Source organism: Chiloscyllium punctatum, chromosome 46 (genome assembly GCF_047496795.1).
Source record: "Chiloscyllium punctatum isolate Juve2018m chromosome 46, sChiPun1.3, whole genome shotgun sequence".
Taxonomy (NCBI): Eukaryota; Metazoa; Chordata; class Chondrichthyes; order Orectolobiformes; family Hemiscylliidae; genus Chiloscyllium; species Chiloscyllium punctatum.
In genome coordinates this window covers 58,519,847-58,539,381 of record NC_092784.1, presented here as the reverse complement: position 1 = coordinate 58,539,381, position 19,535 = coordinate 58,519,847, and the positions used below count along the sequence as shown (strand labels likewise).

At 48.6% G+C, this 19,535-nt stretch overlaps 1 protein-coding gene across 2 annotated transcripts in view; it reads left to right on the top strand.

Annotated features, from left to right (window-relative positions):
• Positions 1 to 19,535, top strand: part of LOC140468149 (ras GTPase-activating protein nGAP-like) — a 94,012-nt gene that overhangs the window by 69,593 nt on the left and 4,884 nt on the right. For both annotated transcript variants that reach the window (XM_072564354.1, XM_072564355.1), the window contains 9 exons: positions 739 to 883; positions 4,942 to 5,086; positions 6,706 to 6,942; positions 7,598 to 7,799; positions 9,053 to 9,153; positions 11,356 to 11,728; positions 12,990 to 13,121; positions 13,837 to 14,009; positions 14,944 to 15,028. In XM_072564354.1, the coding sequence (XP_072420455.1) occupies positions 739 to 883; positions 4,942 to 5,086; positions 6,706 to 6,942; positions 7,598 to 7,799; positions 9,053 to 9,153; positions 11,356 to 11,728; positions 12,990 to 13,121; positions 13,837 to 14,009; positions 14,944 to 15,028 (1,593 nt within the window). The remainder of the gene's footprint in view (positions 1 to 738; positions 884 to 4,941; positions 5,087 to 6,705; positions 6,943 to 7,597; positions 7,800 to 9,052; positions 9,154 to 11,355; positions 11,729 to 12,989; positions 13,122 to 13,836; positions 14,010 to 14,943; positions 15,029 to 19,535) is intronic.

Here is a 19,535-nt window from a genome sequence, read left to right as displayed (position 1 = left end):
AAGGGCGATATGCAAATTATTGTCCATTTTGTTGCTGTGCCCGACATGAGATTAGATTACTTACAGTGTGGAAACAGGCCCTTCGGCCCAACAAGTCCACACCGCCCCGCCGAAGCGCAACCCACCCATACCCCTAACCTAACACTATGGGCAATTTAGCATGGCCAATTCATCTGACCTACACATTTTTGGACTGTGGGAGGAAACCGGAGCACCCGGAGGAAACCCACGCAGACACGGGGAGAATGTGCAAACTCCACACAGACAGTCGCCTGAGGCAGGAATTGAACCTGGGTCTCTGGCGCTGTGAGGCAGCAGTGCTAACCACCGTGCCACCGTGCCATACTGAGTAACATGTGGGCACACCTCTGAATCAATCCAAAAGGTGTTGCTCATTCAGCGTGCCAACACAGAGGCGATGGGCAGAACCTGCACCCTACTCTGGTGGGACTGGGAGGCTGAGCAGTCAATACCAACTGCACTTGGGGTCACGTCTGAGCTGGATATTGAGGACATGTGACCAGGAAATGCCCAGGAAAAGGAAGTGTGCATTTTGTATTCTTCCTGAAAAGGTGCACAAGCCGGATGGGGAGGAGAATGGAATTAGGGTCTACGGAACAGCAATGCTGCTCCAGCACCTACTCACCCTAGGACCCTGATCTCTTAGTCCTATTTAAATGGAATTGGACTCCTATCTGATGGGCTCATGGACGTATCTCTTCTGTCCCTGCCATGTAGGATTTCCTGATTGAGTTGGGGATGGTGGAGGTTGACCGCTGTGAGGAGAAACATTCCGTGCTCTTCCGGGAGAACACCTTGGCTACCAAAGCCATCGATGAATACATGAAGCTGGTTGGACAGAAGTACCTGATCGAAACCCTGGGTAAGATCGATGGGGTTGTGGTGTGGGCTGGAGGGGTGCAGTGGGGAGAGCTGGGTGGGGGGGGGTGGGTGATGGAGCAGGAAACGACCTTCACCTCGTGGAGGCTGGGATTGGAGTCGCCAAATCCTGGAGGCTTCATCAACTGACCACCAACCCAGCCTTCACCCCATTGGTCCATCCTCTGGGTGCTCTGCCTCTCTATAGCCAGTCGGAAAATGATTGGCTCTTTGTTACCGAATTGGATTTAAGGGTCAAACAACCATCATCTCTGACACTTTTTCATCCAGTAAATTCGAGCGTTCAAGGAAAGCCAGGGGGGAAGCAGCTCACAATTTTATTTAGTTGCTCTTAATAATTTTTCTACCTTCGTGAATGGGACATGGGCATCGCTGGCTGGGCCCAGCATTTATTGCCCGTCCCTAGTTGCCCCTTGAGAAGCTGGTGACGAGTAAACTTCTTGAATCACTGGAGTCCTAGGGGTGTAGATAGATCCATAATGCCATTAGCAAGGGAATTCCAGGACTTCAACCCAGCGACCTTGGGTACTTCAAGTCAGGATGGTGAGCTGCTTGGAGGGGAATTTGCAGGTGATGGTGGAATCTTTACCTCCTGGAATCTCCAATATAATTGTGTGTGGGAGTTTGACATCTTAGGTTGTGAGCTCTCCAAAGTTACCAAATGTCCCCAGCCACTTGCCCATCTTGGTGCTGGTCTGGCCATATCCAAAATGGTGGCATAGCGCTCATGTCACTGGATAGGGCATTCAGGCTAACGCTGAAGGGGCCAGAGTTCAGTCAGATCGGCCAGTGGGATTGATAATCGATCTGGATCCGGCCTTCGAGTTGGTAGCCAAGGCAACCAATGGCAACTGCTGTCCAATCCCGTCCAGTTCACTCATGTTCTTAGGGAAGGAAATCCACTGTCAATACCCAGTCTGGACTATATGTGACTCCAATCCAAAAGCAGTGTGTTTGAGTCCTAACTCCGCTCCCCTCCTTCCTCCGAAATGGCCCCGTATGTTGGCTCAGTTCATAGAGCACTAAGGGGTGAGGGTCAAACGCTGGCCTTGCCACCCATAGCCACAACCACTTCAAGAATTTTTTAAAACCTAAAAGATGGGGTGAGAGGAGGTGGGAGAAGGGGTCACTTCATGTCACTTAAAACACAAACAGACTGAGCGACTGCTCTGGCAAAACTCTGATTGTGAAGAAAGTGAAGGAACAGGAGGAGACCATTCTGCTCCTCAAGCCCATTGAGATCTTCAGTGGCTGGTTTGGAAATGACAGCCCCAGGTGGCACGGTGGCTCTGTGGTTAGCACTGCTACCTCACAGCGCCAGGGACCCGGGTTCGATCCCAGCCTCGGGTGACTGTCTGTGTGGAGTTTGCACATTCTCCCCGTGTCTGCGTGGGTTTCCTCTGGGTGCTCCGGTTTCCTCCCATAGTCCAAAGAGATGTGCAGGTCAGGTGAATTAGCCCAAGCTAAATTGCCCATAGTGTTAGGTGCATTAGTCAGAGGGAAATGGGTCTGGGTGGGCTACTCTTTGGAGGGTCAGTGTGGACTGGTTGGGCCGAAGGGCCTGTTTCCAGGGAATCTAATTTAATCTGTTTGGTCTCTGCCCCCTAATGCCATTCACCAGCAAGTACCTAGCCATCTCATTCTTTGAGGATTTCAGTTAACTGCACTCATTCACAGCCCTTTTGGAGGGGAGGGTTGTAGATTGGCATCACTCTTTGTGTGAGCAGGGCTACCTGGTTCCATGCCAATCCACCTGACTCGGAGTCTCTGATTGGTCACGAATGGATGGACCCATTAGAGCAAGTTTGGGCATGAGACCCCTGCCATCTAGTGGCTCCTCACATCATAACAAGAGAGGTTTGCCCATGTTCTCACTGGAGCAACACATAGAGTCAGAGAGATGTACAGCACAGGCCCTTCGGTCCAACTCATCCATGCCGACCAGATACCTTAAATTAATCTCTCCCCATTTGCCAGCACTTGGCCCATATTCCTCCAAACCCTTCCTATTCATGCCTTTTAAATGTTGTAATTGTACCAGCCTCCACCACTTCCTCTGGGAGCTCATTCCATACACGCACCACCCTTTGCATGAAAAAAGTTCCCCTTCAGGTCCCTTTAATATCTTTCCCCTCTCACCTTAATCCTATGCCCCTCTAGTTCTGGACTCCCCCACCCCAGGGAAGAGACCTTCTCTATTTACCCTATCCATGCCCTTCGTAATTTTGTAAACCTCTATAAGGTCACCCCTCAGCCTCCGACACTCCAGGGAAAACAGCCCCAGTCTCCAGGTTCAAAGTTCCCCATCCCCAAACAACCTGCTACCTTCTTCCCAAAATCCTCAAGCAGGAATGCCCAGGGAGGCCCATTGCTTCTGCCTCTTCCTGCCCCATGGAACATCTCTCTTCCTATCTTGGCTGAATTTTCTCTCCATTTATGCAGTCCCTCCTCACTTCACATCTGCGATTCTTCTGTCTTGCTGAATTATTACCCCAAAGCAGCCCATTTTAATGCTTGAAAATTAACAACAACCCTGGGCCTCAACAAAAGCCACACATTAAATCAACGTGGTAATATTTAGCATATCTTTATCACAGTTCTTGTGTTCCAACCTAGAACATAGAAAAGTACAGCACAGAACAGGCCCTTCAGCCCACAATGTTGTGCCGAGGATTATTCCTAATCTAAATGAAAATAACCTAACCTACACCCCTCAACCCACTGCTCTCCATGTGCCTGTCCAGCAGTTGCTTATATGTCCCTAATGACTCTGCTTCCACCACCATCGCTGGCAACACATTCCATCCATTCACAACTCTGTTGTGTTGTCGATACAATATCGTGTAAAGGTGAAAACTTTGGGTTTTCAAAGTGTTTTGTAAACAATATTATTCTATCATGGGCTCACCAGACCCTTTACGTTGTCGGAGCTGCTCCCAAGCATGGGCCTGTTAGTCTATGGGCATCTTGACTATCTTGAAGTGACTGCTGTGGAGATCCAGGGGCATTCTTCAATCCTCAGCAGGTTGGGTTCAGGCCTCAACTTGGCCAAGGGATGCTCATCGTCAGGACTAGGCTTTGAGATGTTGTGAAGTCATTATGGGCAGGTGCCCATGGCCCACAAATACACACACACAAAACATCGGAGCAAGAGTGGACCATTCAGCCCATTGAGTCTTCCCTTGCCATTCAATGGAACCATGGCTGATCCCCCTATCTCACTACTGCACTCCCAGTCTCTCCCCCCTTACCTTTGACACCATTAGCCTCTAGAGATCTCCCTCTTCCTTCTTAATTTTGCCTCCATGGTGTCAGTTGTTGGGAATCCCACAGGATCACTGAAGCACATCTCCTTATCTCATTCTGAAATAGCCCATTGAGGCCTTGAATGATCCCTAGTTCTGGACCACTGCCAACCCCACCTCCACCCCCACCCTAGCCCTGCATCAGTCCTATCTTCAGATCCCCTCTCGTTCTTTGAAACTCCAGAGAATACGGACCCAGTCTCTCCTCATATTTCCAAGGATTCAAGCTGGTGGGTCTTCCAAACACTCCCTCTATGTTAAGTGTACCTTATCCCTGGCATGGTGACCAAAACAGAACGCAATACTCTAGGTATGGCCTTACCAAGGCCCCGTACAGCTGCAGCAAGACTCGATTATACTTGAGCCATCTTGCTATAAAGGCCAATCCCTCATAACAGATCGCTGCAAAGACAGGGTTGAGGGTGGGGGGGGGGGGTGGAAGAGCGGAACAAGTAGACACCCTGGCACTGCCTGGACCTTGGCGTTAGTGCCACCCCTGTCTGACCAGGAAGCTCTAACAACTCCCCCCGCTGGTTCTGCTGTCCCAGGTGAGGTTGCGACCCTCGTTTTTCGGAACTTGAATAACAGGGGGATTGGCGTTTTGAAGCAGGGGAGAGGGGTTCTGAGAGTAGTCGGTCTCCTCGAGTTCCCCCAGCTCGATCGGAAATCCATCCAGGCCGGAGGATTCTGGCGCTGTGTTAAGGAGGGCTTTAATCTCCCTCGGTGTCATCCGCAGGAGACTTTGTGACCAGGCTTTACAATCCAGAGGAAAATTATGAAGTTGATCCCAACAAATGTTCAGCCAATGACGTGTCAGAGAACCAATCCAATATGAAGGCCGTCTGTGAAGAGGCGTTTCGGCAAATCACAGATTCGCGTTGGTGAGTACGTTAACAAAATCTCAACTGGACCAGCCATCTGAACGCAGTGGCTACGAGAGCAGGTCAGGGGAATCCTTCAGCGAGTAACACACCTCCCAACTCCCCAATGCCTGTCCACTATCTACAAGTCAGGAGGGTGATGGAATACTCCCCATTGGCCTGGATGGGGGCAGCTCCAGCCACACTCAAGAAGCTCAATACCGTCTGGGACAAAGCAACCCCCCCTTTGATTGGCACCACATCCACTATTTTCAACGTTCACTCCCTTCAATACCTATACACAGTAGCAGCAGTGTGTACTATCCACACGTTGCACTGCAGTACCCACCTTCTGCCAGCACCTTCCAAACCTGTGAGCTCCGTCCCCGAGGTGGACAAGGGCAGCAGATGCCAGGGAACCATCTGTAAGTTCCCCTCCGAGCCATTCGCCATCCTGACTTGGCAATACATCGCCGTTCCTTCGGAGTCACTGGGACAAAATCCCTCTCTAACCGCGCGGTAGGTCTCCCTTCACCTCAGTGCCAACCTCACAAGGATGATTGAACGTGGGATAAATGTTGGCCTGAGCAGCAATGCTGACATCCTGTAAAGGAATGTGAGGAGGGATCAGAGGAAAGCAGGAGGATGAAAGGTCCCTTCAGCTTATGTTCCCCAACATATTGGATCAGGACGGACCCTCTGACCAAGCCATGTTTGACCCCTAGACTGCTTTAATGTCCAAGAACCAGCTGAACTCATTCATATACATCCAGCCCTCTGGGATGGATGATTCCAGAGATGACAAACCCTGATTTCCGAGAGATTGATCCTCTCTGAAATGGGCCAATCCCGTGTCTTGTGAATATGATGCCCTAATATAACGACTCTCAGCATTCTCTGTCTTGCTTCAATGACCTCGCTTCCACAACTGCTGCTGGCAACGCCATAAAGACTCTTGCCAATTATTATAGATGCATCGCGGAAACGTCCTATCCGGATGTATCATGGCTTGGTACGGCAACTGCTCTGCCCAGGACTGAGGCTCTACAGAGAGTGGTGGACACAGCCCAGTCCATTACACAAACCAGCCTCCCATCCATTGACTCCACCTACACTCCCCACTGCCTCAGGAAGGCAGCCAACATCATCATGGACCCCTCCCACCCTGGTTATCATCTCCTTCGGGCAGAAGATATAGAAGCAGAATTTGAGAAGATTTGCAGCTCAGGTTGAGGTTTTGGATGTAGATTTGCTCGCTGAGCTGAAAGGTTCATTTCCAGGCGTTTCGTTACCTTACTAGGAAGATATATAAACGTTTGAATACATGCACCAACACATTTAAGAATTGCATCGTCCCTGCTTCTGAACGGACTTCTCAAATTTTAAATTGAATATTGATCCTGCTCTTTGTTCCCCTTCTCTGCAGCTGTAACATTGTAGTCCTCATGGTGTTCCATCACCCTGACGTGCATTGTATGGTATGATCTGCCTGCAAAACAAAACGTTTCACTGTACCGAGGTACATGTGACGATAAATAAAATTAAATCACCAATTTGCACATCCCAGGAGTGTCAGGATTCGCCCTGAATTTGTACAAGTGGATGTGTCTCCTACCTTTCTTCCTCCTTTCCTTTCACAGCATCTTTCCCGACGAGCTGAGGGAGATATTCGCAACTTGGCAGCAGCAATGTCTCAGCCGGAGGAAGGCGGAGCTTGGGATGCGGATGATCTGTGCCTCATTGTTTCTGCGTTTCCTCTGCCCCGCGATAATGTCCCCCAGCCTATTCAGTCTGACCCAGGAATACCCCAATGACAGCACGGCGCGGACTCTCACCCTCATCGCCAAAGTCATTCAGAACCTGGCCAACTTTACCACGTATGTACACCGTCAGTCTGATCTCAGCTGCTGAGCTCGGGCACAAATCTGTGGGGGGAAAGAAAAGATTTGTTTAGCACCTGTCACGACCTTGGGGTATTGCAAAGTGCTTTGCTGCCAAAGAGTTATTCTTAGAGTCAAGTCGTTGCTGTAATGTAGGACGCACAGGAACCAATTTGCGCACAGACAGTTCCGACAAACAGCAATGATCTGACTTTGTAATGTCATTGAGGGATAAACACTGACCAGAACATCAGAGAGTGCTCCCCTGCTGCCCTTTGGAATAGTGCCATGTGATTTTTTACACTGCAGAGGGGAGGTGGCACCTTCATTTAAGGTCTCATTAAAAAGGTGAAGTCAGGAATCACATGACACCAGGTTATAGTCCAACAGGTTTATTTGAAATCATAAGCTTTTGGAGTGATGCAACTTTGGCAAGTATCTAGTGGGAGCTGCACTATGTATGATATTGGCTGAGTTGGTAATATCAGAGTCAGGGATGGCATGATTTCATAGTACGTTCCACAATTATCGAAGCCCGACTTGCTCCTTACCTGTGCGCAGTCTCTCCCCAGAGACACGGTATCTGTCTTGTTTCTGCACCAGTTGAGGCTTTACCCAGAGGTACCCAGTTTGGTCTTTGCTCACCCTACAGGTTTGAAGACAAAGAGGGCTACATGACCTTCATGGACAATTTCCTGGAATCAAACTGGGACAACATGAAAATCTTCCTGACAAACATTTCCAGTCCAGAGCCCAGCATCAACAGTTCAGAGTTTGAAGGCTGTATTGACCTGGGTTTGGGTCTGTCCATCTTGCACTTACTTCTCTGTGACACCATGTCTCGCCTGGAGCAGGTAATGGTTGTGACACGTTGAGCTTGCTGTTATTTTCAGGTGGCACGGTGGCTCAGTGGTTAGCACTGCTGCCTCACAGCGTTAGGGACTAGAGTTCGATTCCAGCCTCAGGCGACTGCGTGGAGTTTGCACATTCTCCTCATGTATGTGTGCGTTTCCTCCGAGTACTCCGGTTTCCTCCCCCAGTCCAAAGATGTGCAGGTTAGAATGAATTGGCCATGCTAAATTGTCCAGAGATGTGTAGGTTAGGTGTATTAGTCAGGGGTAAGTGTAGAGGAAAGGGTCTGGGTGGGTTACTCTGTGGAGGGTCGGTGTGGACTTGTTGGGCCGAAGGGCCTGTTGCCAGACTGTAGGGGTTCTATGATTCTCCACTCTGTCTGAGCTGTTGACTTTGAACCTGGTTTACTCAATGGCCCTGAACCAAGACTCTCATGTTGAGAAAGACTGTTAGAATGACTCTTGGACATCTCTTCCTAGTCCAACAAGAAATGGGTTTGACTAGCTTTAGCCTGGTCAGCCCTCACGAGGAGTGCCTTGCTGATTCACAGCCACTGAGTTGGTGTTGTCAGAAAAAATATTCAAATGGGGATGCCATTTCATTTCTGATTGGTGGTTGGCATTGTATAGAGAACTTTCCCTTTAATAGACTTTGAGGTAATGACATTGAAGTGCAATGTGGATTGACTTTCTATCCAGCACCTTTTAGACATCATGTGGTGCACCAAGGTCCTTTATAGTTGTGTTATCCTAGTAAGAATCTTGCAAAGTTTTGTCTCTGAACCGATCAGGAAGATTAAAAACTGAAAGATCTGTGCATGCTGTAAATCAGAAACGAGAACAGACATTGCTGGAAAAGCTCAGCAGGTCTGGCAGCATCCGTGGAGAGGAATCAGAGTTAACGCTTCTGGTCTGGTGTCCCTTCCTCAGAACCGCTGAGCTTTTCCAGCAACTTCTGTTTTTCTATCAAGGAGAGACCAGGGTAGGCGAACAAAAGCTGGGCTCGAAAGATGTAGGGTTGGAGAAATATTTCCGAGGACGGGGGGAGGTGGGGAGGATAAGAAAGGGGGAGGTAAGTGGAGTTGGCAGTGCATCAGAAAAGGCTGCAGCCTTTGACATTCTTAAACATGATGACTAATAAATGTCTTTTTAAAATGACGTAACTTGCAACTCATGTTGCTGCCTGTCTAATGGTTTTTCCCTTTTCATGTCTATTCTTACTGCACCCTGTCGTTGCCATCGCCTACAAATGATAGCAAGAACTGGGCAGACTGAGACCTCTCCCCGCCATTCTCAATGGAATTACCCACTCTCTGAAAAACCCAAACATACCGCTGATACATTACCAAGACTTTGGGTAAGTCCGAATAACCCTTACTAACGGAGGTGGGGTAGGCAATGGACCAGGATCCCCGGAATTGGGAGTGATTTCAGAAGAGCAATTCCAACAAGTTTGTCAAGTACAGGGATAAATAGCAGGAACAGACCATTCAGCCCCTCAAACAGGTCCCAACCTTCAATTTCGATCGATAAGACAAGATATGGGAGCCACAGAAGGCCACATGGCTCACTGGGTCATCTCTGCCTTTCGGTCATGTCTGATGTTTGTCTCAGTCCCATTCTCCCACCCTCCTGATCCCCTTACTAATCAAAAACCTCGCTATCTCGGTCTCAGGGACTCTCGGTGGCTGGGTCTCGACAGCTTTTTGTCGCTGATCCACAGTTTAGCAAGTAACACCTTTTGTCCCAGCTCCCTTTAGCATGTTTTGTTGATAAGATTCTATCCATCACCAACTTTCCACGTAACCAATGTCCACTGCTGTGTGCAAAAGAAGGTTTTAATGTTCTCTTGCCCCTTGTGTATAGAGGTGTTTCTTAAATTCCCCCCTGAAAACGCTGGCTTTCATTGTAGATTCCCACCTTGCTGTTTAAAACTGCCTGACCATTGGGAATAGTTTCTGTCTTATCTCCTCCCCTTCATATCTTTCACATTTCAACTAAATAAGCCTTCCAAGGAGTCCCATTCCCTATCTCATGAACCAGGTGGATCAGGATGTAAAATCAAGATCAATGTTCTCTTTTTTAAGTGGGGTGTGGGTATCTCTAGCCAGCCTAGCATTTATTGCCCATTCCAGAGGGCAGTTCAGAGTCAGCCACATTGTTGTTGGTCTGGAGTCACGTGTAGGCCAAACCGAGTAAGGATGGCAATTTCCATACCTCAAGGACTTTAGTGTACCCAGATGGGTTTTTCCAAAGATTGACAATGGCTTTATGGTCATCATTAGACCCTTAATTTTGGATTTTTTAATCGAATTCTAGTTCTACTGGCTACCATGGCAGGATTGGAACCTGGGTCTCCAGAACATTAGCTGAGTTTCAGAATTAATAGTCCAGCGATAATACCACAAGCACATTGTCTCCCCCATGTCTGATCTATAACCGGTCATGAGTAAAATTGAGAAATCAAACAAAATTGAATGCAGGGTCAGGAAGTGTGTTCTGAAGGTGATGTAAGGGGATTAGTGGCATATTTCCATTGAATTATTGGGTCAAGGGGTTCACTGAAGAATGTTGCCCAGTAGGATGTTACAATATCAGGATAGGGGACTGAGTATCCAGCTGGCTACTGTGTGGTTTGGAAAAGACCAAAGGTGTGTGCTTTTTTCTGTCATGTGTATGTGTATGTGTGTATGTCTGTGTATGTCTGTGTGTGTATGTGTCTGTGTACAAGTGCATGTGTGTGTGTGTCTGTGTGTGTGTCTGCATGTGTCTGTCTGTGTGTGTGTGTCTTTGTGTGTCTGTGTGTGTGCGTGTGCGTGCGCACATGCATGTACGTGTGTGTGTGACTGTGTGTTTGTGTGTCTGTGTGCGCACGCTTGTGTCTGTGTATGTGTGCATGTGTGCTTGCATGTACGTGCATGTGTGTCTGTGTGTGTAACTGCGTGTTTGTTTTTGCGTGCTTGTGTGTGTCTGTGTGCACGTTTGTGTGTGTGCGTGTATGTGTATGTGTGTGGGTGTGTATGTGTGTGGGTGTGTGTGTGCATGTGTGTGTATGTGTGTGGGTGTGTATGTGTGTGGGTGTGTGTGCGTCTGTGCATGTGTGTGCGTGTGTGTGCACTTGTGTGTCTGTGTGCACGCTTGTGTGTGTGTGTGTGTGCGCACTTGTGTGTGCGTGCGCGTGTGTGTACGGGTCCGTGTGTGCGTGTGCGTGCGTGTGTGTGCGCATATGTGTGTGCGTGCGCATGTGTGTGTGTGCATGTGTGTCTGTGTACACACTTGTATGTATGCCTGTATTCGCACTTGTGTGTGTACATGTGTGCATGTGTGTGTGTGCGTGTATCTGTGTGTGTCTGTGTGTGGATGCATGTGTGTGTGTGTGTGTGTGTGCGTGTGCGTGTGTGTATCTGTGTGTGTGTCTGTGTCGGTGTGTCTGTGTGTGTGTGTCTCCACCATATTGACCCTTTTCCCTGTGGGAGGGTTCAGGGTGGATCCCAGATGAAGATGTTGCCGTGGACCCAGTATGCTGCACAGTCCTTACACATGCTGCCTTTCCTTCCAGTGAGTATTGCCGGGACGACAAGCCGGTCTATGTAGCACCCAAAAATGTCCAAACAGTGAGTGCATCATTACTAAGCCTGAACAAGTGTGCACAGGAGGAGCAGCAGCATGTGAAGAGCAATGGCAAACAAGACAAGGGAATGTCTGTGGTGAAACGGACCCAGAGTGCACCAGCTCGCAAACGACCCAACATCTCCCGGCAACACTCAACGCTGGAAACGGTATCCAACGTGCAAGGGCATGCCAAGGAAGACATACTCACAAACCTGCCGGACAGATCTTACGCTACCCTGACCAAGACTCCCCTCTCTGTTACCCAGTCCTTAAAGTCATCGTACACCTGCCCACAAAGCAACCCGCGCCTCAGGATACAGGTAATGGTCTTGTTCCTCAGAGGCTATCTCTGAATGCTACCCTGTGCACGTTGATGCCACTGAGTTTATGCTGAAACAGGAAGCACTGGGAAGATGTAACAGATCCTCAACCTCCTATAAAGAGGGACGCGGGAGCACTATACCCCAGATGAGGTGGGAGGAGGGGGTATATTTCTAGTGAAGTACATTTGCTAACCAAGGGTGCAGTATTAAACTTGCACGGGACCATGTTAGATCATAGCGTCATAGAGTTTATAACAATGTGGTAAAAGGCCCTTCGGCTCATTGATTCTATACTGGCCATCAAGTGGCTATCAACCCTAATCCCATCTGCCAGCATTTGGCCTGTCTCCATGACTCCCTATGGTGCCCGTTTTAAGAAGTCCCAAATGTCTTGAGGGTTCCTGACGTTGCTTTTAATGTGATGAGTTCCAGCTCCCCACCACCCTCTGAGAGAAAAATCTTTTCCTCAACCTCTCCCCAAAACTTCCTGCCCCTGCCCTTAAGACCACAACTCCCGGTCATTGAACCCTCGAAAGGGAAGAGGAGTCTCCCTATCTACTCTGCCTGTGACCCTCAGAACTGTGGACACCTCAGTCAGGATCCCCCTCCACCACCCCCCCACTCCCTCCACTGTAGGGAAACCAGCCCTGACCCTACCTGGTCTCTCTCCATCGCTGAGTCACTCCAGGCCCGGCTGTGCTCCAATGAATCTCCCCCCGGCAGAGCTGCAGCATCGTGCACAGCCCTGATCTCCCAGGTCGTACCAAGAGTCGGGAGGCTTCAAACAATACTCAACATCAGGTGGTAGGACAAAGGCACAACAGAGAGGCTGTGATGGTCGGGAAAGACCGAATGGGATGGTGAGGAGGAATGGGTTGATAGAGGTCTTTATAGCCATGAGGCATTTGGGAGTGAACAAAACTGTGGCCTTCTAAATCTACGATTAATAGCAACCAATGGAACGTCTCCATGTGTCAATTCAGAATGGAGCCATTGGCTTACTCTTTGTCCATTGGCTAGAGTCAAATCTAACATACCAAGATCTGAGGCTAAACATACCTTCCTATTGGTTGGTGCAAATTTTCGGCCTTCATTGGCTGAATTGACCTCATGCTGCGTACTCTCTTGCCCACTCATTGCCTGCACCCCTCCCCCCCCACCACCCTCTCCAACCTCACTCCTGGGTTTGGTTTTGAGCAGATCGTGAGGATTGTTAATGCACGTGTCTGAATAGCCAACTCTACTGTGTCTGTGACAGAGTCATAACCCGCGCCTGATGCCCGTTGACTCATTCAGAAAATCCCAAGTCCCATGGGAGCGCATCTCTGGACACGAGGAGTGGTCCTGTCAGACAGAGGGAGGAAGACAAGACTTCAAACCCTTTGAGAAGGTAATCAGGCTGGAAACCGACATTTGCTTTTGATGAGCTATCTACCTCTGATTGGCTCCTATCTTTACCATTGGGCTGGTTTCAGGGCTGATCAAAGTCAAGCACTTTGGGGATTCCTGAGGTTGTGAAAGGCACTATATCAATTCAAGAGTTCCTCGCCAGAATGCACTGGGTCCTGTGCTACCCTCCCGCTAGCTCCATCAAGTGTCCATCCTGACATGCAGGGATCTGCAGTTCTTTCAGACATCCAGCTGATTTCTATGCTTTGTTCACCTGAGGCTGGGGATCAGTGTCTGGAGCTGAGGGGTGTGAGAGCAGAGGCGCTGACCTTCTCACTGTTCCAGAGCTTGGCCTGGAATCTCTCCCAGTTTTTGGCTGTGTTAGACACACTCACCTTCTGTGTCCACATCGAGGGACCCGCAGCTTCTGGCTCAGAGGTAGGGACATTACCCACTGTGCTGTAGACCCGTCCCATCCTGGCTCTAATACCGTGTGGTTAGCGTTCCCATGGATAGGGGAGGAATGGGCAGTGGCATTTGAGTTGGCACTAGTCTGCTTTGGTTAAATCCTTCAACATTCTCCAAGTCCAGGTTTGACATCTCTCTCTCTCTCTCTCCCAGAATTCCCAGCTGGCCTAAAAATGCTAAATGTTCAAATCCCTGTCGAGAAGCTAATAAATCTCCCCTTGTTCCCTCCCTCCCATCCCCTACCCCAGCATGAGCAAGACATTTCACACCTCCAGGCAAACGTGCAAACCATCAATGAGGAGCTGAAGCAGTTTCAGAGTCGCATCGATGAGCACGTTCAGAGAGTCCTCCAGGAGAACGAGGAGAGGCAGAAAACCCAACTGGAAGAAAAGGACAAACAAATTAAGGATCTGAGCACCAGGTAAGGGCGGGTTAGTACTTAAAAAGCTCATTGTCCAACTCGGTTGACATTGTCCAGGACGTTAATGGGGCCTCCTCTGGAGTACTGTGTCCAGTTCTGGTCGCCCTGTTACAGGAAGGAGATTATCGAGTTGGAGAGGGTTCAGAAGAGAATTACCAGGATGTTGGTGGGTATGGAGGGTTTGAGCTATTAGGAGAGACTGGTCAGGCTGGGACCTTTTTCCCTGGAGCGTGGGAGGCTGATAGGTGACCTTGTAGAAGTTCGTAAAATCATGACGGGTTTAGATACGGTGAAGGGCAGGTGTCTTTTCCCTAAGGTGGGGGAGTTCAAGACTAGAGGGCACCGTTTTCAAGGTGAGAGGAGAGAGGTTTAAAAAGGACATGACAAGCAATTATTTTTACACAGAGAGTGGTTTGCGTGGGGAATGAGCATTCCTGATGAAGAGCCGATGCCTGAAACGTCAACTCTCCTGCTCCTCGGACGCTGCCTGACCTGCTGTGCTTTTCCAGCACCACCCTCACGGCTCTGAGCTCCAGCGTCTGTAGCCCTCACTTTCTTCTACTCTAAAAACAGTCAGGTCTAGAATGTGACGGCTGCGTTCTTGTGTATCCCCGAGTTATAGAAAAATCACGGTTGAGAAACGCCGCTTAAAGTGTTGACGCTGTAATGGTGTTACAGCCAGCACATATTTTAAAGATTTCCGCTTTAGAAACAGTGACCCCAATGCATCAATCTCATTACAGTGAATTTCCATTGAGGATATGTGAGTTATAGCTGGGCAAACTGTACTGCCAAACTCTGCGTTTTGTCCCTCAGATTACTCTCCCACCTTTATTTTCATTCTCACTCTCAACTTTTCTCTCCTATTTCCATTCACCTGTGTTATCATTATCCTGACCTGACTCTGATGTGAAATGTTCTCCAAATGTTCCAGACTGGAAGCAGTTGAAGAGGAGAGGAAGAAGGACCTTGAAAGGTTCGAGGTTGCTGCACAGAACCAGCAGAAGATTGAGTCTTTGGTGAGTATTACCTGCCAAGCTGCTCTTTGTCAGCTCGATCAGTCTCATCGCCCGCTTTTTGTAGTGCTTTAATGTAATCCCAAACTCCAGCATAGCCCTGCTAACCATTCCTCTCGAAGTACAGGTCCCACTGCTTTCCGGAAGGTTCCACTAGGACCTCATTCCATGAAGCTTTCAGGTGACCTCCACATCTCATCGCTCCTCCCCTGTCTGAGACCATTCTTCCTTGCTCCCCCTTTAGGTTTTTAACCAATCCATTACAACTGGTGACCTCTGGTTATCAGAGGAACCAGTTTCTCACCACCCCTCCTGTTTTATCAGTCCCCTCCCGATCACCTCTGTTAGATTTCCCCTTAACCCCCTCTGCTCCTAGGAGAACCATCACATTTTCCCTAATATCTCCACATATCCGAATTCCTACATCCCTGGGCGGTTGAACCCACTCCGTCCCCTCTCCAGTGCCTTGACAATCTTCTTAGTTGCTTGTTTTTCTTTCTCAGTGTCCCTATTCCTAAATGCACTCCCCCCTCATACACATAACCATTTCTTATTTCTCCTATGTCCTGTTGCTCCACACATAAACTATCTCGTTGATCTTTAAGAGGCCCTATTCTCTCCCTGGATTATCTTTAGCTCTTAATGTACTTATAGAATCTCTGTGGATTATGTTTAATCTTATCTGCCATAGTTATTTCACGGGTGGCTCAGTGGTTAGCACCGTTGTCTCACAGCACCATGGTCCCAGGTTCAATTCCTGCCTTGGGCAACTGTCTGTGTGGAGTTTGTGCATTCTCCCCGTGTCGGCGTGGGTTTCCTCAGGGCAGATATGGCTAACACGAGGGGTCATAGTTTTAAACTGGTTGGAGGAAAGTATAGAGGGGATGTCAGAGGCGGGTTCTTTACACAGAGAGTTGTGAGAACATGGAATGCGTTGCCAGCAGCAGTTGTGGAAGCGAGGTCATTGGGGACAGTTAAGAGACTCCTGGACGTGCATATGGTCACAGAAATTTGAGGGTGCATACATGGAGATCAATGGAGTGGGCGGCACGGTGGCACAGTGGTTAGCACTGCTGCCTCACAGCGCCAGAGATCCGGGTTCAATTCCCACCTCAGGTGACTAACTGTGTGGAGTTTGCACGTTCTCCCCATGTCTATGCGGGTTTCCTCCGGGTGCTCCGGTTTCCTCCCACAGTCCAAAGATGTGCAGGTCAGGTGAACTGGCCATGCTAAATTGCCCGTAGTGTTAGGTAAGGGGTAAAAGGTAGGGGTATGGGTGGGTTGCGCTTCGGCGGGGCGGTGTGGACTTGTTGGGCCGAAGGGCCTGTTTCCACACTGTAAGTAATCTAAAAAAAAATGGTCGGCACAACATCGTGGGCTGAAGGGCCTGTTCTGTGCTGTACTGTTCTAGGTTCTATGTGCATAATAGGGTGGATTGGTCATGCTAAATTACCCATAGTGTCCAGGGATTGCAAGTTACGTGGATTATTCTTGGGAAATGCAGGGTTATAGGGAGGGAGGGAAGCTCTTCAGAAGGTCAGTGTGGATTCGATGGGCTGAATGGCCTGCTTCCACACTGTAGGGACTCTATGACATTAGCAGAAAGAGGTAGGCACAGAGTAGATTCAGTGTAATGGAGTAAGTGTAGACTTTGTAAGAAACAAAATGGAGGAGTAGCAGAATCTAAATGTCGAGGAGGAGTCTCTGGTCTACATTGTCAAAGGTGAAGTGACCAGGGAGCAAAGATGGCTTGTAGAATCATATAGCACAGAAAAAGACCCTTCAGTCCAACTCATCCACGCTAACTAAGTTTCCTCTGGGTGCTCCGGTTTCCTCCCACATTCCAAAGATGTGCAGACCAGGTGAATTGGCCATGCTGAATTACCCATAGTGTTAGGGAAATGGGTCTGGGTGGGTTAATCTTCAGAGGGCTGGTTGGGCCAAAGGGCCTGTTTCCACACTGTAGGCAATCTAACCTAAACCTCCTGATTACCTTTTTAGGAATGGCCCTACACCTCTTTAGGAGATTTACCTGATCCCAGGTGTCTACAGCTTGGACTACAGAGGTCACCCTGCTAGAGGAAGAATGTTATTAAATTGGAGAGGGTTCAGAAAAGATTCACCTGGATGTTGCCCGGAATGGAGGTTTTGAGTTATAGGGAGAGGCTGGGATTGTTTCACTGGAGTGTAGGAGTTTGAGGGGTGACCTTATAAAATCATGAGGGGCATGGGTAAGGTGAATAGCAAAGGTCTTTTCTCTAGGGTGGATACGTTCAAAACTTAAGGTGAGAGGAGAAAGGCTTAAAAGGGACCTGGGAGGTAACTTTTTCACCCTGAGGGCAGTTTGTGTGTGGAATGAACTGCCAGAGGAAGTGGTAGATGCAGGTACACTTACAATATTTAAAGGACACTTGGGAAAGGTTTAGAGGGATATGGGCCAAATACAGGTAAGTGGGACGAGTTTAGTTTGGGAAACTTAGCGTGGATGAGTTGGACTGAAGGGTCTGTTTCAGTGCTATATGATTCTACAAGCCATCTTAGCTCCCTGGTCACTTCACCTTTGACAATGTAGACCAGAGACTCCTCCTCGACATTTAGATTCTGCTACTCCTCCATTTTGTTTCTTACAAAGTCTACACTTACTCCATTACACTGAATCTACTCTGTGCCTACCTCTTTCTGCTAATGTCATAGAGTCCCTACAGTGTGGAAGCAGGCCATTCAGCCCATCGAATCCACACTGACCTTCTGAAGAGCTTCCCTCCCTCCCTATAACCCTGCATTTCCCAAGAATAATCCACGTAAATTGCAATCCCTGGACACTATGGGAAATTTAGCATGACCAATCCACCCTATTATGCACATAGAACCTAGAACAGTACAGCACAGACCAGGCCCTTCAGCCCACGGTGTTGTGCCGACCACTGATCCTCATGTATGCACCCTCAAATTTCTGTGACCATATGCATGTCCAGCAGTCTCTTAACTGTCCCCAATGACCTCACTTCCACAACTGCTGCTGGCAACGCATTCCATGCTCTCACAACTCTCTGTGTAAAGAACCCACCTCTGACATCCCCTCTATACTTTCCTCCAACCAGCTTAAAACTATGACCCCTCATGTTAGCCACTTCTGCCCTGGGAAATAGTCTCTGGCTATCGACTCTATCTATGCCTCTCATTATCTTGTATACCTCAATTAGGTCCCCTCTCCTCCTCCTTTTCTCCAATGAAAAAAGTCCGAGCTCAGTCAACCTCTCTTCATAAGATAAGCCCTCCAGTTCAGGCAGCATCCTGGTAAACCTCCTCTGAACCCTCTCCAAAGCATCCACATCTTTGGACTGTGGGAGGAGAATGTGCAAACTCCACACAGACAGTGACCCAAGGGTGGAATCGAACTCAGTGCTAACCACTGAGCCACCATACCACCCATGTGACTAGCATCATCTTTATATCTATTCTTAGCCTAACCAGTATCTCAACTGCTCGTCCCTTGGGGATTGGGCTGAAGAAGGAGACTAAGTGAAAGGGTTGGTACAGTATTGAGGCTCTTTTGGAAATTGGCAGATACGATATTGTGGGGATAACTGAGACGTGGCTTCAAGTGGACAGGGCCTGGGAAATGAATAATTAAGGCTACACGTGCTACCGTAAGGACAGACTGACGAGCAGAGGGGGTGGGGTGGCCATGTTGGTAAGGGATGATATTCAGTCCCTTGCGCAGGGGAACCTAGAAACAGGGGATGTAGAGTCAGTGTGGATAGAGCTGAGAAATACTAAGGGTAAAAAGACCCTCTTGGGAGTTATCTACAGGCCCCCAAACAGTAGTCCGGATGTCGGATGTAAGTTGAATCAGGAGCTGAAATTGACCTGTCGCAAAGATGTTACTACAGTTGTTATGGGGGATTTCAACATGCAGGTAGACTGGGAGAATCAGGATGGTATTGGATCTCAAGAAAGAGACTTTGTGGAGTGCCTCAGAGATGGATTCTTAGAACAGCTGGTGCTGGAGCCGACCAGGGAGAAGGCAATTCTGGATCTGGTATTGTGCAACAAACCAGAATTGGTCAGGGACCTCGAAGTGAAGGAGCCATTGGAAAGTAGTGACCATAATACAATAAGCTTCAATCTGCAATTTGAGAGGGAGAGGGTACAATCGGAAGTGACAATATTTCTGTTGAATAAAGGGAACTATGGAGCTATGAGGGAGGAGCTGGCCAAAGTTCAATGGTGCAGTACCTTAGCAGGGATGACAGTGGAGGAACAATGGCGGATATTTCTGTGTATAATGCAGAAGATGCAGGATCAGTTCATTCCAAAAAGGAAGAAAGATCCCAGGAGGAGGCATGGATGGCTGTGGCTGACGAGGGAAGTTATGAAACATATAAAGTTAAAAGAGAAAAAGTATAACATAGCAAAGATAAGTGGGAAAACGGAGGACTGGGAAGCTTTTAAAGAACAGAGGATTACTAAGAAGGAAATACGCAGAGAAAAAATGAGGTATGAAGGT